We start from the raw sequence: 24,304 nt of genomic DNA, 5'->3' as shown, positions 1-24,304 counted from the left end.
GGCCTCTGATCATTTCACATGTTGCTTACTTTTGTTTGGGTTTTCACTAATGGCGCCATTAGGAGCACCGAAGACACGAAATATTCATGCAAACGACACACAAAACATTTCTTTCAGTACAAGTATAAGAACAACTCTAGAGTCATTAATATGTTTAAACACACCCATCATTGGCACGAATGGTATTCACATTTTAGGACTTTATTAACCAACTGAACCATTTTTTTCAAGGCAGGATGACGTTATGGTACACAACAAATTTTCAAAACATGAATTGGATACACACGTTGGAATTTGTTGTTGATTTTCTCAAAAATATGCAAGATGTTTTGCTTTCTAGCCACATTTTTAGTGTAACTAGACACCTAAATGTGTTTAGAGATTTCAACACATTTATGTTGGATTCCTTTGGTGATTCTACATGAACAAAAAACACTGACTTTGTTACAGTTAATTACCAAGGTCTTTCCATTCTGCTGGTTGTGTAAAAGCTCCTGGTTAGTCACTGTGGACATTACACTGCACCATCGATTTCTTTAAAATAAGGCAATAAAGTGACATGAAAGCAATGATGAGATATTTTTAGCGATTAGTGTTATCTTTGGGTTCCATCCATCTTCAAGAGAAATAATCAGAAAAGCAATGAACCAAACAGAGAAAAGAAAAACACAGGGATCATGGGATAGAACATTTATTGTCAATTAACAAAATATCTTTTGGAAAATAAAAAAAAAATAAGTAGAAACAATTCTTATCTATTTCTTTGAATTAAAAGAAAGCAATACTTCAATTAAAATATAAACATCTTAAAAATTAAATGCAGCGTTCTTTTTTCTGGTGCGGTGAAAGCTACATGTTGTCCTTCTGGAATACAAAAATAATGTTTTATTTTAATAAAAACATCTGCTGCTTTTGTCTGACTGCTACAGTATAGACCAGCTATGTACAACGTTACAGCAAAAGCTAAACACACAACGACACTTCCAACATAAGAATTTCTAACCAAGCATAACCAAGTAGAAGTGGACAGACAGGATATGCCTCAACTTTCCCTGTTGCGTTTGAAATCGTTTCTGTCATTTACAGATCAGTTCAATCAAACCGAAAAAGTAAGACGTGAATAAAATGTTGAACTGTGCAAATCTTATATTGACATAGTCATATTTTTATTTGTTTCATGAAGCTCACTTTGTGGCAACGACCTGAGCATTTCAGCATGCTAAAACATTGCTGTTATGAGTACATTTTAAAAACTAACATTTTATTATTCTATCTGCTCCTATATTTTTTTGTTTGCATTTCTTTTTTTTCCTTGTTGTGAAGAACTTTATGATTCTCATCTTGAAAGGTTCAACATAAAGCTTTTTTATTATTATTATTACCCTTAAAAACTGTTGTTTGTTAAAATCAAATCTAAATGAGCAAACTGTGAGGTAGCTTTGAATAGATTTCTATGTTAGTTTATTCAAGTTGGAGTAAGACCATAATTTTTCCGCTCATAAAAAGGACAAAGAACTACTATTGTCATAAAGAGCCATGGATGTCCACATATTGCATTTCAATAATGACCACTTTCAAACAACTGTCCTCCATGTTTAATTAGCTTTTTTCACAACAGTTTTCTTTTCTCTGTGTCTGAGCCAAATGAGTGGTTGTGTCAGTAAACTGCTACTGTCAATTCAAACTTCCTGTTTACCTCCAAAAAAAATAATCTTAACTTGAAGTGACTTTTTAAAGCCAAATTCCGTGTTGTAGGAAAAACTGCAAATGTACATATAGAGCTTGATTAACAGTCCGTGTCCTAAAACTAGTATCTTGAGGTTTGATTACTGTTATTCAGTTTAAACCCCCAAAATACAGATTTGGACAAGTGAGTCTTTTACGACCACTGCATAGCTCAGAAATGCCAAAAAGGAGACTTTGTTGCCAACACTGGGTAGACACTGCGTTAAGGACGGAGTTTTAGTCCTTGTCCGGGTTTAGCAATCCAACAACAATATTTGCTGCATTCTGGGCTGATTATTTCTTTCACATTCTTATAATTATTTTTCAGTTCCAAGCATTTGAAAGGAACGGTTCTGAACTACAAGCCAAAACACATTTGGGAAAAAAACAAAACAAATATATGCCGTTGAAATGTCACATGCCTAATTTAATCATTTTTTTTTAATAATGTTAATTGACATATTTGCTGCAATTGGATTCTATAAAAAAAAAAACAAATCAAAGTCCAAGTTTGAAGCCTGTTGGCCGATATTGACATTTGCTAAAAGAGTGTTATATTGTTATGCAAGACCTGAATAAACTGTGCAGAATATAATTTGTAGTTGTCATTATCATTTTTTAAAAACCATTAGCGGTGTGTTCTTATTATAGTCAATATAATGTAGCTAACATTTGTAATTTAGACTGAAAAAGTGTATTTTACTGCTAAAAGCAAAAATATTTTGCATTTCCATTCCTGTAGTTGTCTTTTAAAAGATTGGTCTAAGTGAGTTGGACTGTATTAAATACAGTAGGTAAGAATTGGAGGAAGTGGTTCATTAAATATCAAATTCAGCCCTTGGACAGGAAGTGTGTGCAGACAGGCAGCGGGTGTGAAGAGTCATCAGTACTTGCTGCCGGAGCTGTTAGCGAAGCGGCTGACGTACGCTGTATAGATGGAGTCCAGGAATGAGCTGTCAGTCTGAAACACAGTAAGCAAGTAAACTTAGCACAGAAAGCTGTTTTTAAGCATGCGTGCTTATTACCATAGAGTGTACACGCTGCATTTACATTGTTTAAGAGTTTAAATACAACAATTCAAATGCAAAGTGTCAGGTATGTTTAATGGTTTTACCTGAATCAGATGCAGCAGTGCTGCTTGAAGCTGGCTTCTAGAAAGAGCTCTGACCTCCTCCTGCAGTGAGGGTTTGCATAAGGTTGAGGGTACAGAGCTGCTTTCTGGAGCAGCCACTGGTAGCCTGCTGCTGGACTTCGTCTGAGTGAACACACTGGGAGAGAGGAGCAGGGTGGGGGCCACTGTGGCAGGTATCCGCTGAGGGGAGATGATCTGCACAGACAGGGACAGGGATTAAAGTGGAACTCAGTGTACACATCCAGACTGAAAGCCGTAGATCACCATGAACGATTTAACAACTGAGGACATAAATTCACATGCAACAGCAGCTGGTAACATTAGATTCAAGCCGTGGAAAATATGAACAGAAACTTTTAAAAGTATTTCTATCTCTTGCACCTTTACATAGTTTGTCATGTCCCAAAACAAAAATATTAACTTATTATGTTGATATCTGATGTGATAGACATGGAAAAAAAAAACATTTTATCACAATTACAAATTTTAAATGTCTGGCATTCATTTGTATTCAGAATCTCTGAATAAATTTTTTACAGAATCACCCTTTGCTGCAATCACAGCTTTGCAAATGTAACTTCATAAAAAAAAGTTCAAGTTATTCTAATTGGGAAGAAGTGCGACTGTGAATATCACAGAGCTACTGTGAGTCTTAGCACAAATTGACCAACTGAATTTAAATCGAGACTGACTGGACCATTCTAACCCACTGATATGATTTTAATGAATCTTTTTGTTTATTAAAAATATGAACAGAAACTTTTAAAAGTATTTCTATCTCTTGCACCTTTACATAGTTTGTCATGTCCCAAAACAAAAATATTAACTTATTATGTTGATATCTGATGTGATAGACATGGAAAAAAAAACATTTTATCACAATTACAAATTTTAAATGTCTGGCATTCATTTGTATTCAGAATCTCTGAATAAATTTTTTACAGAATCACCCTTTGCTGCAATCACAGCTTTGCAAATGTAACTTCATAAAAAAAAGTTCAAGTTATTCTAATTGGGAAGAAGTGCGACTGTGAATATCACAGAGCTACTGTGAGTCTTAGCACAAATTGACCAACTGAATTTAAATCGAGACTGACTGGACCATTCTAACCCACTGATATGATTTTAATGAATCTTTTTGTTTATTAAAAGATTTTTTCTTTCTTGCAAAGAAAAATCTGATTCTGTAATGTGACAAATTACAAAGAGTCATGGGAAGAGAGCTACTGGTCCTTAATGACACCATCTGTTGGAAAGAAGTACTACAATCCTTCCATTTCCTCATGCTGTAGTTTTGTTTCAATCAAGAAGAGCTACTGTTTAACCACTGCTGTTGCTCTTTTTTCTCTCTTACATTAACAACTGTAAACTTTACCTATAGAATTTTATAAATGAGAAAAAATAATGACTTGTATTCAGCTTCTAACTGAACTGATTTTTTTTCTTACCTGAAACTGCAGCTCAGCTTTCTGATCTGGGGCAACTGAAGTCCGGGTTGGGCCCGTGCCTAAAGATGAGCCTTGGCTTTGACTCGCACCGGGGCCCAGGAATCGAGGTGCCAGTCCTGGATGCGGATGGAGTCGAGGATGCTCGTGGGACGTCAAGCTCTGTTCCTGCTGTACCAGCTGGAGTTTCTGCAGGAGCTCATGAGGAGAAACCACACCCTGCATCTGGGATGACAAACCTGGTGAAGAACCATAGGGCATCATTACTTGGTAACAGCAAACACTGACTAAAGCAAGCATAAAGTTGAATAAAGGCTAACATTCCTGCTGAAAGATAAACAGACATATTGAGAAGTCACATAATATGAATTATTGGAAAAATATATTTTTCCAATAAATCAGACCAGATTTGACAGAAATTATGACTGAAACAATTAAAACAGAATTATTGCGTTAATCACCAACTAATTCAGTAATCGGTTCAAAATTAACTGCCATAAACCGACTCAAAAAAACAACATTTTCTGAAAAAGAACTTATTCAGAGCAGTAATTATGCCAAAACTGCATATAATTTTTATACATTTATATAAAAACCCTCATATCTGTAAATAGGTTTTAAGCTAGATTAGCTAGTTATTTTTTAAACAATAATTCTTTTTTCAAATATAAACTGCTGAATGTACGTTTTTCTGCTTTGTCTTTTGGTGAATCTCAGTAAAATAGATTTTGCACCTGTTCCCATGGCAGCAGAATCCGTCGGCCCTCTTTTCTGTATATCCGCCTGTAACTTTGTCAGGCCAAGGAGGAGCTGCTGACCTTGTTGAGCTTCTAGGTGGGAACGTGACACAGAATCCAGTTGGCCAGGCTGGGAGGAGGGATAAGGGTTCTGCTGCAGCGCCGGAGGAACTGCGGCAGTGAAAGAAGTGGCGAGTAGAAGGGGTGGATGGTTTTGCAGGAGACGCTTTATTGGGTCATGCTGCTGCTCCTGGTGGTGGTGGTGGAGGTGGGGGTGCTGATGATGGTGATGGTGAGGATGATGGTGGTGGTGGTGTTCTTGCTGCACCCCATTGTCACACAGCCGGTTCTCTGGGGACTCGGACAGTGTCTGAAGCACGCCCCCAGCTCCTCCAGCCCCCCTCTGTCCTTGTATGAGCTTTGCAATGGCCGGACAGTGCTGAAGTTGGTTCGGCAGCTGACGGAGAGCGTTCCCACTGTCTTCCCTGTCCGCCGGCCCGACTACAGGGTCTCCACCTCCGGAAGGGACGGCGTTTCTGCCAGAGTTTCTGCCAGAGTTTAGTGAATCCTCGTAGGTCAGTGTGCGGGCGACGGGTGGCCGGGCGACCTTTCCTGCTGCCATGGAAGCAGCCAGAGGAGGAACTGGGTCAGGTTTAAGAGCGTTGTGGTGCTGATGCTGAGAGCCTAACAGGGTGGTTAAGGTCACAGCCGTGGTGTCTGCTCCCTCATTGACCTAGAAGGGACAAAATTAACACAGGTAGAAATATTATGGAGAAATGTGACATTTTCCAGCCTGAAAACACACATTGTATATGTGTGTTTTTACCTGAGTGTTTGGTTTAACTGGTATTGGTTTGATCAGATTAGGATTTCCACACAGTACACTGCTGCCCCCAATCTCCTTTGGCTCTGAGGTAGACTGTCAGTAACACAACAGTGTTAAAAACACACAATATAATCCATTAGAACCCTTATAAATGATGTAAACCTTAAAGAAACATTTGGGTTCCGCTACCTTATCATACTCTGTTCGTGCCTTGTTCAACATCTGAATGATGTCGACCGCTTTCGCCTCGTTATTTCCTCCGACTAAGACAGCTCCTTCTCTTGCTACTGCTCTTGGGGATAAGGAACCACCCTGAGACTGAGCGAGGATCTGCTCCTGCTGGGTCAAACTGGACAAAGTGCGGATTCCCCGCATCAGTTTCAAGTCATTAATTAAAGGAAAGAAGTATTTCCTTTAATTAATGGAAATATTAATTAAAGGAAATAATTAATATTTCCTTTAATTACATTAATTAAAGGAAATGTTTCCAAATATTATAATGATTTGCAAGAAAGAAATAACTATAGCAGCTTAAAATGTGTTGAAAGTTCTTTGTTGTGGCAGTACTTTCAAATCCAACAAAAAATTAAGGAATCAAGAAACATTTTTCCATTTTTGACTCAAAGAACACATCTCTAACCCGTAACCTTTTTAATAGGAAAATCTTAACTAACTGTGAAACTGCCATCTATTGAATTTATACTTACATCCTCATCCTTTGTGCAATTCGCTGACAGTCCTGCTTATCGTAGAACCAGATCCCATGAATAACCACTGCGTAAAAAAAAAAAGATAAGGTTTAATCAGCCGAACAAACACATTTACAGTAATAATAATAATAAAAAAGACAGAATAATAAAAAATACAAATCAAACAAGATGCTTTGCTTTGCAATAATGATTCAGACAATGAGCACAAAAATCAATTTTTATAAATATGATTCTACAGCTCTGGGATGAGCTCATTGGTAAGGTCAGCAGACAACAAAATGAGCAAATTGACCTACTCATAACCTTAAAATCAAATAAATACAGTCATAAAATAGCTCTAAGTATCTACTATGACATCAGAACTCACACGGCCGAGGCTTTAAAATGAGTCATTTCCCAGCCAAGCCAATGGGAACAGAGGCAGGCAGCAACAATTACCCAATGAAACATGGGCCCCAGGAGTCTCTTGAACTGTATAAACATAGCGAAGACAAGAGGGAAACGACTCCAACATGGTTCTTTAGAAGGTTGCATGGCAGCAAGTTAAATATGTTTTATTAATCAAGTTCCTATATTTAACTACAAATGACTTAACTGCTTTTATGTGTGATATTTCCTCAAAAATATCACTCGGGTATCAGAATTGCTGTGCTCTCATTAGCAGGAAAAGGGGCAAAACATTTTATCTCTCAACATATCTAGTTTGGATCTTTGATAAAATACAGAAAATAAGAAAAGGAAATGGTGAGAAATGAGAGTCAGAATGAATCCAGTCTTATTGTTAATTTACAGCTTTGAAAAAAAATTAACACAATGTCCAAAAACAGCATTTTAAAGTTGAACACCAAGAGCCCTATGGTGACTCTGGAGGAGTTGCAGAGATCCACAACTCACATAAAATAATTATTAATTGTACAATGTACAAGTCTGGCTTTTATTAATAAGTATCAAAAGAGAGCCGTTGTCAAAAATAAGGTCACGAGAACACATGCTTGAGTAAAAGAACATTTTGACCAATTTGGCAAATAGCAGAAAACTAAAATTTTTCACACTGAGTATATCATCCCCATGAAACATGGTGGTGGAACCATCATGATGTGGGGATGCTTTCCTCAGCAAGAACATCATGAATCGGCCACAATGTTCTGTTCCTAAACATCCAAGCCTGGTTGAGGTATAACTCAAAGTACTAGCACATGTAACTGGAGAAAAAATGTTCTTCTAAAAAATATGAACTGCAAAGGGCTGAAAAATATTTTAATTTTCAGAAATGTAAAATAAAAAAAAATCTTGGAGAAGTTTTCTTCTGCTTTATAGTAATCTTTATCCATCAAATATAATTCAAACACATTAAAGTTTATGTTGGCAATGTGCAAAATGTGGAAAATCTTAAGATATCTTGTAAGGCGATGATTTGATTTTCACACTAGTTTCTTGAACAATCTCAGAAAAACATAAATTTGTTTTGTCGTTTACTAGTTGCAATAAAAATACAACAAATTTACTGGAACTGGATTAATTTGGCGGAAATAAGACAGTATGGTTTGTTCACAATCAGTTGTGTTATTCTGGCATTACACTACAAGAAATATTAGCTTATTATCTGTCTGTGCAACAAGCTGTTACTAACCCAATCTGTAATATATTGTAAGTGTGTATTAAATAAATGCTTATTTTTTCATGTCCTTAAAAGCCAATAAGACACTTTAAAGGAAACAAAATACTGTCTGGTTTAAACAGAGTACTATCGCAAAACAAACAAAAAGTAGAGCTACACTCCTTGTGTAAAGAGAAAAACAACTGAAGCATCTGTATGGTAGCTATCAATACCACACAGAGAACATGAATTCCCAATCCGGCACACAGACCAGAGAGGTCAGCGTGATGTAGGAACAGACAGGGAAGGGGCCAGCAGAGACATACAGTCAGTTAAGTAGATCCTGGGAAAAATCAGCCCTGTTCCAAATAAGTAACTGCAGTGGGAGACTTGACTGGTGGAGCCAGAGCCACTTAGCGCTCACTGGGGATGAGACAGCTTGACAGAGACAACGGGACACACACAGAGTCGAAGTCAGACAGCTGGAAAATTGAGGAAAAATTAGCAGGACTGATAGGAAGGAGTGAGGTGTGTCAAAGGGAGATAATCAACTCCATAAAAATAGAAACATGTAGTTCTTGGAGCGCTCTGGCTGTCAGGTAACGTTCGCTAAAGCAGAACTGAAGGTGACAGAATCTGACGTCTCTTTTACCAGTCCGAACGCAGCTTCAGAGACAGAGGACCAAAGTAAAGAGCACAAAGATAAAAAAGAAAAACATAAGAGCTTATTTAGAAGTTTTACCAATAATGTGTGTGATATCCTGACCCCTGATTTGTGGAAAGTGTTTGTTTTTCCAGTGAAGAGGAAAGACTGCTAAAAAAAAACGACAGGAGGAAGACCACCAAAAACTGTATGGAGGAGAAAAAGAGGGGAGGCTCTAGTCTGGTCCCAGGACATTGGAGGGAAGAGGCGGAGGGGAGTCAGACATGTAACACCCAAGCCAAGAACCATACCACTACAACTGGCAAGACAGCAAAGTGACCATGTGGGAGGAAACTTTCAGCAGGACACCTTAAACAGCTGAGGATAGGAGCGAAACCTCCCAGATTGTCTGTGTTTCAACCTGGATGCCAGAAAGTTCAACCAACAACTGTCTGGTGAGGTCTGCAAGTGACCTGCTTCTGAAACCCTCAGGGACCAGGATAATCCAAGACAGTGAGCCCATGATGATTGCTCTGCATTCGCTTCTTAACCATTTACTGTTGGAAACGGAATCTTTATGAAGACTTTTTCCTCTTTTAGAAAGCTTTGTTGGCTAAGGTGGAGGACGTGTTGTTCAAGACTGTTTGGATTTGACTTTTACGTCAGAATGAGACCAGATTTCCAACATTAACAGACTTTTCAAACTGTGTGTACATTCCTATTGGCTCGGCTCTTAAAGTAAGACACACACTTTTTTGGAGTTGTTGTAGTAGAAGACCCAGAGCTGTTTTTGGTTAGATTCTTAGGGGAGTACAAACTGAAACTTAAAAATTCTCTACCTAAATTTGCATCTGAAGATGTGGCCTAGAGACCAGTAATTAATAGTGTCAAATTATCTTTGGCAGTTTTTTTGAATTTTCTTTGCAAGACAAAGGATAAATTAAAACCAACCCTTGAAGAAATTTAAAACTGCTCGACTGCTCTGGGACCATGCTGAGGGGCCTTTTTCAGAGGAAACTAAAACATGAAAGACTGGAGGAGGAACCCGAGGTCCGATTTAAGGGGTCGCTGGTGTCCGAGAGAGATTTGGGATACAAGTATGTCAGACCCGGAGGTAAGACTACCCATACATGTGAGTTGAAGGAAATTAAAGGTTGTGACAAAAGCAAGAGCTCGGTTTTACTGCCGTGTCAATATACAATCAAACTCTTTATATTATTCACAAAAGTATGTCCATTTTTTTTTTCAGGACAACCCAGTCCTCCCCATTCATTTGATCAGCTTCAATTTAAGCATAAGCATCCCCATAGTAGTATGACACTGCAACTACTGTGGAAGTGATGAGCCCACCTGGTGTTACGTTCTTGCCACACATTTAAATCAAGCTGTTCTTGTAGTCCATCTGACCAGAGTATCGTCTTGTATATGTTTGCTAAATGGCTAAAGGAAAACTGCTATTCCACAAAGGTCATTTTCGTAAAGTGCACAAATATGTTTTCCATTAGAAAATTAGACTTCTTAATGCTCTCCTGATTTAACTGGACACATATTTGCATTTGTAAAAAAGAAATAAAAGAAAAACAACAACAAAAACTTTTGAAAACTGAGAAATAATGCATAGTTGTAGCAGGATTGCAAAGAAGAAGAAGTCCTTCTAGTGGGCTACGTTAAAAGCCTCGTCCTCTTGAGGACAGGGAAATAACGTCTTGCTCACACTAAATGGCTCTTGCTTGAATCCTTGCCCATTCTGTGGTATATCTCTGTTGCTTATTTTTAGCCTGTGATGCCACTTTGTGCCAACCGCCATTCCAGGAAGTTACAGCCGCTCAGAGGGCTACATGTTTGTCTAATGATAAGATTCCACGACCCCTCCACCAGAGGTCACGATGCACTGAGACGGTTAGTTTTTTGAATGTTGGCCAGTCAAAACAACTCTTCAGCAACCTAATGACCCAAAACACCACGAGAGCTTTTTTCCTTTAACATAACTCAGACGTGTTGGTTTTGAAGGCATCTTAAAGCACTTGCAGCATTATTACTTGGCCAACGTGCAAAACTTTGTACTTTTATATTTTTTATCTGGATAGTCAACAATCTTTTAAATCGCAGCAGCTATAAAGATAAAATTCCGTCTGATTACAACAATTATTTATATCTCCTCCTTTTGGTGCTTTATAATCAAAGTAAATTAAGCCTACCATTAGATTTGACCATTATGTTTGCAATACACACCCTCTGACTCATATAACTCCCTTTTTAGCAGAGAAAGCAATCAGCAGCTTTGTCATAATTAATTGTTTAAAGTACTTTTAATTTTTTCTTTCTTCCCACAAGTGAGTCAGCCTCACATTTCAAATTTATTCTCCATTACTGAACGTTTACGTTCTTTAATTTGCACTTCAAACCATCAAAGGAAGTGCAAAAGGTAACTTGGTAAACTTTATGTCATACACAGTCCTTCCCATAGCCTTCTGGTTATTATTACTATGAGTAAGCACAAAATCTGTGTCGAGAAGCAGAACGATCAAAGCAGGCATAAGGAATCCACTTCCATCTGCTTCCTCGGAAGCCTCAAGGAGAGTTGAAGGCAGGTGGGTGTGCAAGGGGAGTGGATGTGTGTGTGTCAGCAACTTCTGCGTCACTGTGTTTAGATTATCAGAGGCGGTTAAGGTGTATCTAATCTCTGCTGGCTGTTTTTGTAGTGCTGTCAGACTCTTGTCCCACAGGCACACTTAGCAACGTGATTGTGTGAGTGAGGGTCGTATATAGGTCTCTGAGAGACTTGGGCTGATAAAATTTCCTAAAACGTCTCTACTTAGTTCCTTAAATGGAGCTACTAGTTCCCACTCAGATGATTTACTTTCTCCCCTTTCATTATTTGTTATCACACTTCCAAACCATTGCACAAAACAAATCTGTCCTGCTTTTTGTAGGGACGAGATAACACCATCGGTATTAAGACATAACTTGGCTTCTCAGAAGTATTGTATCAAACTTTGTAAGAGGTGTCTACATCTATTACAGGCAGCCAAGGGAGTCAAGTAATTAAGAAGGTCTGCATAGACTACCAACCACATTTTTTAGCACTCCTGGTAAAGATATGTACAAATAGCACTAAATAATCCAAACAGAAAAACCTAGAAAAAAGCTCATTTTAATTTCAGTATGTTTATTAAGTGAGTGGGAAAAAATCCTGCACCTAGAAACAATTGTTCTATAAGTAATCTATCGCTTCTTGTGTCATCATTGTATAACTGTGATGTGACACAAAATCCCTTTTTTGTTAGCCACCTGGCTGAATGAACACCCATTTAAGACCAAGTAAGAATAGATGGGGACCTGATGATATTATTTCAAAATTACCACAGCAAACACATCCTCAAATAGGTTGTATTTTTCTAAAGTACTAAATGTGACATAATGCTAAAGCAATAAAAAATAAATAATTGTAAGACATTTCACACATCTAAATAAGTGGTACCACTGCACACTAAAATCAATACAGAACAGATGATTTAATCCCAAAAATGTTACGGGTGTTGAACTAAAAAATAATTAAATCATTATGAGCAGTTGAAGTTAATCACATTTGTTTTTTTCTGTAAGGTTGAAGCACAGTATACAATACTCCCCCTTATTACCTCTAACTAATACTGGTACACATATTCATTAGTATGTATACTGAAGCTGCACTATATATCAAATCACAGTCATCATCATAATACCAGCACAGATTATATTGCAAAGTATCTTGTGTTAGGATAACACCGGTTTAGTGTCATGCATTAATAGTCTGCATACTGGGAATACACATGGCCAGTTGGTTGAACTCTAACTGCCCTCACACACCACAATCTGATATGTACTGTTTGCCTACACAGCTCCCAGTGTGTTGTGAGACATTGTGTAATGGTAAACAAATAAAAGTCTCTGACAAGCGTGGTTAAATTGGAATCAATATTGTCTTAACAGTTTTCAGAAATTGTAAATTACTTGAAATCATGTGCATTGTTGCATATGTTGCTTACATCGTGCATTACGGTAAAGAAGGAAAGGGTCCTGCAGCTGGAAGTCCAAGTCTTTAGTGATGGGCTCTGTCAGATTCTCCATATTAAGACGGTTCATTATTGTGAAGCCATGCCGAGGAGATGCCAACCTGAAATAAGACAAGCATACAGCACAAAAAAAGATAAATAAAATGTATTGATAAATATGTCTAGAAAAGCTACTTTTTATACTTTACTCTAGTAAACCTACATAAAATCCACAGCAATTAATTTCCTTCAAATAGAATTTCCTTTTAAATAGAAACCACCTTTGTGTATTTTGTTACTTTAAGGCCAGAGAGATTTTCTTAAATGGAAAATTCATTAATAAACAGCAATGTCAAAAAATATCCTTGCTTTGCATTCTGTTATCCTAGCCTAGCCTTTATAAAATACTGACAATAATACAGATTTGTGGAAATGACTTGATGAAACAGGTACAACTTAGTGGATAAACACAAACTACTCATTAAAAAATTTCTGATAACTTTTTTTTTTACCTTGTGTAAATAAACAAAGTGCCCTCCACTTCCGTCTTCTCCTGAAAAACAAAGTGTTGAGAACAAGAATACACAAAAAAATAAAGTTTAATTAAATATTTCAAACATTTTAAACTCTGTATTCAAAAACAAAACTCCTTATGGTATGTTCAATAACAATAAACCTGTGGGCCGGTTCAAACGCGCGCCTATCAGAGGGAAGCTAAAATAGGCTAGGCTAAGCTAAGCTAGCATTTAGCACATTTTTTTCTAAACTTACCCACTCATTTGCTCGATTATTATAAGTGTACAAGGCGACCTGGCTCGCCACGTCCACAATGTTGTTTATGTAAGGGTCTTGTCTCTGCAGGGCAGACAGACTTATGTCGAGTCCTTTAGCAGCAAGGCAGCTATGGCTAGCTGCAGAACTCATCGTTCTCTATGGAGAAGATATCCAGCGAGCAAGCTTAAGCCTCAACTCTCACAGAAAGACTGACAATAAAACAAAAACAAACAAAAAACGGCAAGTGGAAAACGCAGTTATATCACTAGGAGTCCCTTGACTGTCTTTAAACGAGTACGAGTAAAGTAAAAACCACTCTTCTTAGTTTTCGAGCTCTAACTGTAATGAGTGAGTTTTTGAGCAGCCATGTTTAGGTCGGCAGATTGTAAACATCCCAGACAGAACTAGTGGCGCGTCGAGATGCAGTTCCTATGATTCAGCTTTGAAAAATCGATAAAAGAAACGTGTAAGTTTGAAAATCGAAATAAATAAATAAATTCCAATATGATAGGGATGCAAACAGCTAAAGGTAGATGTTTTAAAATCAATAGCTTTAACTCTACTATTGTTATTATTATTATTATTATTATTATTATTATTATTATTATTATTATTATTATTAGTAGTAGTAGTAGTAGTAGTAGTAGTAAGGTCTAGTCTTCGTTTTATTAATTTAATTTACTCTAACCTCACGATTTTCAAATAATTTATGAACGTATCTTTGAGTAAATAATGTGATTGTAATTTTCTGAAGAATAATCATGGTGTTGAAGCTAGTTATTGCCACTAGGGGGCATTAAAGAGATGCTTCTGACACTCTCCAGTTTTCAAATTATATGGCTGATCTGTAGTTAATTTAAATGCAACTGAATTCAAAACTTCACGAAGGAAAACTTTTAAACACCACAATGTTTATAAATATCCTTTTAATTGATCTTATGTAATATTCAGATATTCCGAGATGCTGGGTTTTCATTACCTGTAAACCATAATAATCGAAATTGCAATGAAGATTTGAAATGTTTCATTCTGTGTGTAGTGAAAAGTTTAAATTTGACATAAATGAAAACAAAATTTAGAACCTTTTTACAATATTAAGTTTTTTGAGCTGAGTCTGCATGCATTGCATTTGTGAACAAGATTTTGTTGAATTATTAGATTCAAACTTATGTGACAAAAATAGTATCTAAATATTTTGAGAAATGTTTAAATATATTTCTAAGCCAAATATCTATTTGATGATATTTGATCTATCATTAAATAGATTTTGATCAGGTGGTACAGAGTGACAGAGGGAGCCGCTATATTTTTGAGTGATTAATCTCACCATGGCATTTTGTGACACCTGTTCCCATTCATCTAGTTAATTTATTAGTACATATTAAGTTTAGGATGTATGCATGTTGAATATTTTTATGCATAGGGCTGTTGTATACAGTAGGTAATGTTGCTAATGTCGTAGGGAGGGAAATATTGCCAAAAAAATAAAATCTTGAATCTTAATCTTAATCTTAATTTTTATTTTTTTTTTTTGCATTAATGTAAGCTGTATAAGTATTTCAAATACCCGAACTAAGTTTCTTATTTCCCCCTTGAATCAACTTTGTAACCCGTCACCAATCAAATTAAGTGAAAAGACTGACTGCAACAGCCATAGGTGTTCGGAAATACAACGCGTCCTTCCTGAAAGGAATATTCAAGGACAAGAGCAGAAACTGATACAGAAAAAAAAATCTTTCAAAAAATTTGACTCAGCAATTATAGATTACAGTATCAGGTCTAGGATCTGATAATGAATCCTTCTCCAACTATACTTTGAATCAAGGTTAAACTCTCAGGTTGGAGTTTTAAGCACTGTGAAATTTCCAAAACAATATTTTTTTTCCACACAGCTTCTCATTGTACTTACAAAATGAAACCAAAGAAGTATTAACCTTAAAAAACAAGCATTTAGCAGAAAGTCAAAACTACATTCAATAATTTGATAGATTTCTGAGGATTTCTTACAAAAAAACATAAAACACAGACACTCTCTCTCAATCCCTCTCCATTGCTATAAATTGGAATGCTAACAATTTCAACAACAATTTTTATGATAGGAATAAAAATCTTCTTGGTCAATTGTGTCTGCCTTTTCTCAAAAACCTTGCAAGGTGTAAGCTCACATGTATATGTGCTTTAAATTTAATTCATTAGCTTCTAATGTTCTGGCTGCAAGGTGTCAGTTTGCAAATTATAGTACTAATGAGTCATTTATCAGGACATCAATACTGCCAATAAGTACTCAGTCAAGACTGATTGTTTGTCTCCTGTTGGTAAAGAAAACATGTCAGAGTCTATCAGAATTTAACCAGTAGGCCAGCTGATCCTGGTCATCTTACAAACAGAATTCAAAAATGTTACAATCTTAGAGTAAAACCCATAAATTTATAAAAGTCAGATTTGCTGTAAAATAGTACATTAATTTAGTTATTCAGTGGAAGACAAAGTGAGAGCACCAGTACAAAAACACCAGTACAAAAACAATTATCAATACTTACTAAACACAAAACTACACACACATATTTCCTGTTGTGTGCAAACAGGGAAAAGACGTTGCATCTGAAGGCAAAGAGCCATAATTAATGGGTGATAAATAGCTTGCCTGAAGTGAGCCACCTGGATTTACCACCAGGTACATCTTCAGATGGAAGATAAATCAAATTCATTGACTAATAATTGGATTTAGAAACTTGAATTCATAATACGGTCCATCTTAAAGGAGGCGTTTAAACCAAATAATAAGAGTTCAAGAATATAAAACCATATTTGATTGCCATTTAGACTAATTTTTATTTGTATGTCAGGAATAATATTTATATATTTTCCAGAAACAAAAGTAGTGATTGTAGGAATCTAACTCTGAGCACTTACTCTGATTCTGGCATTTTAGATTCATAATCATACTTTTCAATTTAAAAAAAGAAAGCAAGTCAATGATAAGATGCAATTTGCTGGGTTTCCTTAAATAGACAACTTTTTAAGCCAATTTATATAATGAGCTGAGCTTGACGCACCCTTTCTTAACTAGGACCAGTTAGAATGCATGTGTGACTGGATTGAACTGACTTGACTTTTTTATAAAGTGAATTGAGATCATGTGTTGTGAAATGGCGTAACAAGAACTTAACTGGATTAAATAACTTGATTCTAAAGAAAGATAAAACAATCTGCCTTTCTCTAATCTGGCATTTATCAAATTGGGCATCTGAAAAGTCAAAGGGTATCATTATTGAAAGAATTCTTTTTTAACTCTGTAACAAAAAAAAAAAGACTTAGGTAAGTATTTATACCTTACTCAGTAATCAATTGAAAAGCCTATATTGGCTCCACAGCCATTAAAACCCTTCCTGCACTTTTTGTATGATATTCTGGTGTTTTATCATCTTGATGATGAGCCTAAAGTGTTTGAGTTTGGAAGGCTTCCATGATTTCACAAAATATTCTGGTAGGAACTCTGGGTTTCTCTAGGGATATCAGAATATTAATACATGCTATTTGTTTGCAAAATTGTAAACTTTATATGATTTATTTCCTCTATTATAAGTACTTTAAGGGCCAAAATACTCGCTTTGCAGAGCAATATAAATATGCTAGAAAATATTTGTATTTTCTTAAATTTGACCCCTCTGTCAGTTAATAAAATCAAACTAATCTGGCAATACATTTGTGAAAGGCTAACATTAAAAACTATGCAGCTTATGAGCTATTTCTTTTTATTTTAATAAGGGAATTACACTTTGGTAAATCAGCAGGTTGCTGGGGGTTTTTTTTTCTACAAGAGATCTCAGCACTTCCACGTTTGTCTGCAATTCCCACAGACAAACTCACTCGCACATACTAAAAGGTCTGGAACTGCAAATATAGAAGATTCCCAAATAGAACAGATATTCCATGTACAGGCTGGATTACAGAGGACATTAGTGTGTCTGGTTGTGCGTGCCTGTGTGTGTGTGTGTGTGTGTGTGTGTGTGTGTGTGTGTGTGTGTGTGTGTGTCCCCTGGGGAGAAGTATCTGTTCCCATGACCTGCCCTCCATCCAGTCTTCCTTCTCCCAGTCTTTCCTGTCTGTCGATCTTCCATTCACAGACTAACGACCAGCTTCTGCTGTTTGTCTGTGTTGCAACCTCTCCACAGCAGTGAGACGTCTGTCTGCAGCAACGAGAAGGTGTTTGTATGGTGAACACAGTTCAGGCAGTTTTTCCTCCAGTATTCTTAGACCAACTTTTAACCTTTTTAACTTTCATGAGCTTTCAGAAAGAAAAAAAAAAAACAAGTGCTCGAGGCCGACCGACAGTCAAATCAGTCACTGCAGATTAGAGTCACAGATTGATCTTGTGACTCTTTTAATGCACTTCATTGGATGACTTTTTCGAGAGACCAGATTGGAAACACTGGGTACATTTATAAAACCGATTAAACCGGTTCCACAACGACCAGTTTTACTAATCTAATTCTATTCATGCCCCGATGCCTTTGGAATTACCAGGGTAGAACTGTATTATTACCCCCCAAAATAAAATGGCATTCTTCTAAGTAATTTAGACAGAGAGTTACGGATAAAACAACTGCTAAATGAGAAAAGAAGCGAGCATCATCAAACCAAATTATTTCAAACATCATAACACAATTTGGTTAGATTAAATTTCAGCAAAATTGAAAACAAATGTTGAATCCTATGTCCACAAAGTGGCCTTTGAATTTAGATTGTAACAGCTATGACAGAATCTATTTAGATCTTCAGCATTATTACCATCAACTTTCTGTATGCAATAGTAAGTTAAAATCTGGAAATTGAAATTACTTTAAAAACTTTGGAATGTTGGTAAATTTCTGGGTTTTTAATTTTGTCCTTTTAATATAACATTTTTTTTTTATATAACATTTTTTTTTTTCACACCATTTGTTAGGAAAGCCATCATGTGTAAGGGCTTCTCTTAAGAAACTGGCTCATTTATCTACTGTCTCGCTGTGTGATTGGACTCTCAGTCCTGATGCGTTACCGCATAAGCAGAATTTTAATATTAAAAGTCTCTAAAGCGGAATGCCTTTTATCTATTTCATAAACTCTTTCGCGCTCCTCTGTCTAGAGATTAAGCAGCTGGTAATTTACATTTCGGGGAGTGTTTCCACTCGTTCGTCAGTGCCAGCACAAAATCACTTCCCTCACACAGAATATTTATATATCATTCAGGACGGAAATCACTACGGATTGTTCTGAGAAGACAAACGGATTGTCAGATGTCATCAATAGAATCGTTTCCGAGTGGACTCCCTGCCGCTGCTGTGTCTAGACTGACACATGCAGACAAAAGCTTTACAGTATTACAGAATAGTGGGTGGTGACTTTGCACTATGGCGCTGAACAAATGAATACAGGCTGGGCTGAGTCATCCGATTCACCTCCTGATTATAGCCTGCAGCAGATTGACATGAGGCCTGCACACTGTGAACTTTGCATTCAGTGTCAGAGACAATTATGGAATGGCTGGTGCCGTGATTAGAATCCGGAAACACAGTTCAGTGTCCTCGTATGTTATGAAGCCCAGTTATTATATTTTGTGAAACTCTTTCTGTAAGTTATTTGTATGCACTCAGTAGATACATTTCGACCTCCTCGGTATGACATAATGGGTTTGGTAACCACACAGAGATTTCGCTCCCTTTCAGTAAAAGTGTTAATCTTGTGAAGGCCCTCAGATAGCAGCTTAGTTTGAGAGCTGACACGTTATTTGTGCAAGCAGCTTCATCCGGAAGAAAAAAGACGCTGTGAGCGACGGAGCCAAAGCCTTGCTGAGTGCTATTTAGCCAAGAGGTGATACTGTTGACTCCGTTTGACATTTTATTCCCAGATGAGCCCCATCTCATTGTTTTGTTGTATGAAACAGCATCTGATGTCTCCAGACAGTAACTTAGCGTGCTGCGCGGGGCAGACGAAATTAATTTCAGGACTCTGAGGGCAACGTCGAAACATACGCCACTGTCCTGTGGGGACGGAAAGCGAGGGAAAAGCCACAATCAAATCCCAATAATCTTTCTGTTGTCATAACACAATGTTGGATAAGAGGTTTCCCACTGAGTTTGCGTGCCATTCTGGATGTACTGCATTAAAGAAACGTTCATATGCCTTGAATCTAAACTTTACAAACCCACACTTTTAAGTGTTTTGCAATTTTATGTGGTTATAGGACAGCAAGTATAAATATGAAATGGGGAAAAGAAGGATTTTTTGATTTTCTAAACTTTTTACACATGAAAATCTGTAAAGTGTGGCCAAGTTAGGTTTGAGGAAGAGCATGTTTGCTAATTATTTGGTGTCTTGGGAGAGATTTGTCACTGGATTTAAGTGTGGAATTTCATTGCACAATAAGAACATTCTGGATCCCTGCTGAAAAACAAATCATTCCCACAGCATGACACTGCCACCACCCTACCTGGGTGTTTGGGGTTGTGTGTTGCAAACTCCAAACAGGATTCAACAAACATGCTCTCATTAATCCTCTCTTCCATAAAGGTCATGTTTTTTGAGTGCACAACTAACAGCTTCCCCCACCTGAGTTCTGATCGCTGTAGCTCCTCCAGAGTTACCGTGGGCCTCTTGACTGCTCCTCTGATGAGTGCTCTCTGTGCCTCACCTGACAGTTTTATAGGGAGATGAGCAATTGTGCAACACAACAGACACACAGGTGTCTAAAAGCATGCATTTTTTCACTCCTCTGTCCTTAGTGCAGTTCTGTCACATAAACTCCAAACAAAACACACTTAAGTGTTTTATTTGGAGTTTGTTGTGACTAAATGTGAAAAGACTAAAAAGGTACACCTTTGCATAGCGTTGTAAATATACGACCACATTTGTACTGCTTCAAAACAGAAAAATAAGAGAGACAGAGAGGGGAAAAAATCAACAATGTGAGCAGCAAACAGATCAGAGGTTTAGTCATGAAAGAGTCGAAAAACCAGATATTTAGTGCATGTGTAAACACAACCTTGGCCAAAGAAAAGAATGGAGCTGAAAGGCTCCAGATGTGAAGGGACCACAGACCAATGAGATGTGCAGGTCTCTAGTCTCTCTTTGTTCCTGGGCAAATTGGAGTCTGTTGGTAAGCTTCAGCTCCGTATGGATCATTATTCCCCCCTCCCCCCAACCCTTCACTTCCTTCTTTGCACACTCTTTCTTGCAGCGTTTCTTGATAATCTCAGGTTTGAGCACTTTCCCTTTTTATTTTTAAACAAGGGAACTCTGTACTCCTCCGTTTTTCCTTCATATCATTATCATCATCATCATCATCTGGAACCAGCATATACAGCTTCCCTCCCTTCTTTCTCTCTCTCACTCTCGTTTGGCATACACTCAGCCAGGCACACACACACATCTGGAAACAGTCAAAGCGTCTACATGCACTGGGAGGGGGGCTACCTCTTTCTCTCTCTCTCTCTCTTTCAGTATCACTGCAGAGCTGAGCTGCAGGGGCAGCAGAGCCAGAGAGAAGAGAGAGCTCTAACTCCCGACCAGTAAGACAGACAGACAAGGCAAGGCAAGCAGGCAGGCAGGCAGACACACAGCCGGACCATCATGGACTGGATGAGCGCAGAGAAACCAGTATCCGGATGAGACAGGACGCCGTGGCTTCTGTTAAAAGGGGGGACTCTGCTGTATTTCTGCGTGGAATAACCGACAACCCTTTGGGAGATTTAACCCCGTGATGGAATACCCACACTCTTCTCATTCCCTAATTTTACTCCTCTTCTTCTCATCCACCTCCTCCTCCTCTTCCTTCTTCTCCTTCATCACCTCCACCTCTTTTCCTCCTCCATCCTCTCACATTTTGACACGCTGCTGAAGATGCGCACGAATGCGTCTTTTGCGCACTTGCATTGCGACCGCCACTGAAAAGCGCCTGTGATTTTCTGTGTTGTTCCAAGAAGACAAGAGAAGGGAGGACGATAGGTTGGATACCTGAGCGAAAGGCAAGGTGTGAATTGAATCCAACTCGGCGTTGCTGGTTTCGTGTTTCTCGCCAATAGGGCCTGGATGTACCGAGGGATGCACCGGTGCGTTTTTCCAACCGGTTCCGCCGAAAGCTCCCTCTTTTTTCTCGCCTTCACCTCCATCATGGGAATTAGGTAATATTCACTCCATCCAAAGAGACTCCCATAAACATAAACAACGGGAATACCCCCTCAGAAACTGTCCGTGTCAGACAGTTGGTTCTTATCCCCCCTCCCCACCCCCTTCCTCACCCCCTTTTTTTCTTCTTTGATTTCTTTATTTTTGGGGGGCTTGTTATTTTCCCCTCCCTTTCCATTCACCAATACGAATAACGCCGGACTACATTTATGGTAAATGAAAGCAAAAACATGTACATCCCGGAGGACACCCTTGAGAACCATCAAGGTATGTGGTGTCTTTTATTTATAACTAACAAATATCCAAGTGTATGCATGAAGGAAGGAGGGAGGGGAGTATGATGGTCTCCAAGTGGAGATGGGATGCGTTGGAGGGGGGTGGGGGGGGGGAAGAGAAAAAAAAATCTAATTTCAACAGATGCACCTCTCACTTTCCCCTCTATGTGCAGTTTGTTTATTTCACCTTTCCTACTCCAGCCACTCAACTTGTGCTCGCGTAATGGCGCAAGAAAGCTGCAGGTTGGATATGGATGAGGCCATTTTTTTTTTTTTTTCCCCTTTCCAATTTCTTGGTTCGCTCCTGCACTTGTGGGTTTGACAGGCCTCTTCATCGGAGAACTGTGGCATAACGGGTGGGCAGTGGTCATATTTAGCCAACAGGCTGTTGTAGGCGGGACCATTATTGGTTTGGACACATTCTCAGTGCGGAAAATGACAGGAAAAGCGTGTGTGCGTGAAATATGTCGACAGATCCCGGCTTCCAAGAATTCTATTTTCACGTAGGAACTTAACCAAGAGGATAAAAATGTTTCACAATAAGTTTTGTTTTTTTTTTGCCTTTGATATCACAGATGACAGGTGGCAGCAGAGGAGGGCCTGCAGGAGTTATTTGTCTGCTGAGACTGTGTTGATGCTGAGCTATGTTGAGGGGAATAAGGCAAGAACTGTACAAAATGCGAATAAAGTTGTCCGATTTTACCACCTTGGTGTGTTAAAATTGCATCACAATCAAAAAGGACACGAAAATCCAATGTTGCGATCTGTTTTGGGGTCTGTGTGCGTGGCGCAGTATTACGCGACGCTTCTTCCACCCACGTTGCAGAGAGGGAAAGACAGCGAAGCCCGCTGATACCTTCATTTAGGGAAGATGTTATTTGCTCCATCACAGTTATCCCCCGCCACGACCGCCATTGAACCCGCCTTCGTTGATATATTGCGAAGGCACTCCGTGCCCCCTCTTCTTCATCCTCCTCATCTGCCGCCTCCATCACAACCACATACCTCTCTGCCTTGGCGACAGGTTCCATAGCAACAGGGGATAAGGAGGAAAGGAGGAGAGGGGTGGCGTTGCTTGTCCATGTTTATGTCTGTGCGGGTTGTGCGTGAACGTTCGTGCGTGTCGCAGCATGGCATAGTTTGCACCGAGGAGCAACTCATCACATGCTGTTGGATGTTACCTGCAGGAAGCAAGAACAGCTGTCATGTCCATGCACATCTTAAACAGAGAGGCAGCTCTCTGTGATCAGCCTGAAGTATTCACACCCTTGAACTTGTTAATGAAAAAGAAAGTAGTGCGTGATTGTGGGGCGACCGTTTAATAATTAGTCGCATGTGTCTATTTGAATTTCTCTCTAAAAAAAAAAGAGCTGATCTGTTCAGAAGGAAAGACTTAAAAGTGTGGCGTGCATTCAAAACCACCATTGCAAGTACCATTAGGAATAGCTCCACTGTCTTTGGATGTATAGAGACACACATTTTCATCCGTTATGACGATCAAAAGAACAGCACAAGCTTAGTTAGATTAGCTGGAGATTGAAAAGAAATTTTACAGTTTTGTCACAGATTCTCAATAGGATGCAAGTCTGAACTTTGGTCTAAATCATAGAAGTCAAAGTCCAGTCTTCGAGACCCAGTGTCCTGCAATGTAGAAGTGTCTCTCTTCGACACACCGGAGTAAAATGAATGGGTTATTGACTCTGTAGAACTTGACTGTGTGATAAGGAGGTAATTCAGGTATGTTGGACTCTAGACCTTGGTCCTCAAGGTCTAGAGTTTGACCCCCATAGTCTCAGATTTTTTTTCTCTTCCTGGAAGTTGGAGGTTGCAGCGTCGTCCAGGTTTTCTTTTAGGATTTGTTTCGCATTCAGCTCCATGCAGCTTCCCATCAACTCTGGGCAGATTCTCCATCCCTGTTTAAGAAAAGCAGCATTACGTCACCCCATCGTGCTTCAGACTGTCGCAAAATATAAACAATTGAAGGTGTAGAAAAACTTTGTAAGTCATTCTAAACTATAACTTTGAGCCAGGTTGGTGGTGAAACACAGGCTGACTTGGTGAACAAGTGGTTCCCATAGCCCAACATAAGATTATTATTACTTTCAGTTTATTTCAGCCTTTTGTCTTCATACTGAAGACATACTTTAGATAATGTTTCAAAATTAACTGCTAATATGTATTCTAAGGTCACTACAAAGGAAGGGAAGGGACACATCAATGGCTTCTTCTTCAAATAACTA

The 24,304-nt window shown here is 38.3% G+C and overlaps 2 protein-coding genes across 2 annotated transcripts in view; one reads left to right on the top strand and one right to left on the bottom strand.

Annotated features, from left to right (window-relative positions):
• Positions 1-675: 675 nt before the first annotated feature.
• dcp1b (decapping mRNA 1B) lies at positions 676-14,011 on the bottom strand. The gene is made up of 10 exons (XM_055054867.1): positions 13,621-14,011; positions 13,362-13,402; positions 12,844-12,971; positions 6,573-6,639; positions 6,055-6,214; positions 5,866-5,958; positions 5,037-5,772; positions 4,306-4,541; positions 2,840-3,052; positions 676-2,686 (listed from the first exon to the last, which is right to left on the bottom strand). The coding sequence occupies exons 1-10, from the start codon at positions 13,771-13,773 to the stop codon at positions 2,609-2,611; spliced, it is 1,905 nt and encodes a 634-aa protein (XP_054910842.1). The 5' UTR covers positions 13,774-14,011; the 3' UTR covers positions 676-2,608.
• cacna1c (calcium channel, voltage-dependent, L type, alpha 1C subunit) overlaps positions 9,806-24,304 on the top strand; it is a 176,698-nt gene continuing 162,199 nt past the window's right edge. The window contains exon 1 of the mRNA XM_055054866.1: positions 9,806-9,929. Within this exon, the coding sequence (XP_054910841.1) occupies positions 9,806-9,929 (124 nt within the window). The remainder of the gene's footprint in view (positions 9,930-24,304) is intronic.

This window comes from Poeciliopsis prolifica, unplaced genomic scaffold (genome assembly GCF_027474105.1).
Source record: "Poeciliopsis prolifica strain line A6 unplaced genomic scaffold, Auburn_PproV2 SCAFFOLD040, whole genome shotgun sequence".
Lineage (NCBI taxonomy): Eukaryota > Metazoa > Chordata > Actinopteri > Cyprinodontiformes > Poeciliidae > Poeciliopsis > Poeciliopsis prolifica.
Note: the sequence above shows the minus strand (reverse complement) of the source record. Positions and strands in the feature narration are given on the sequence as shown.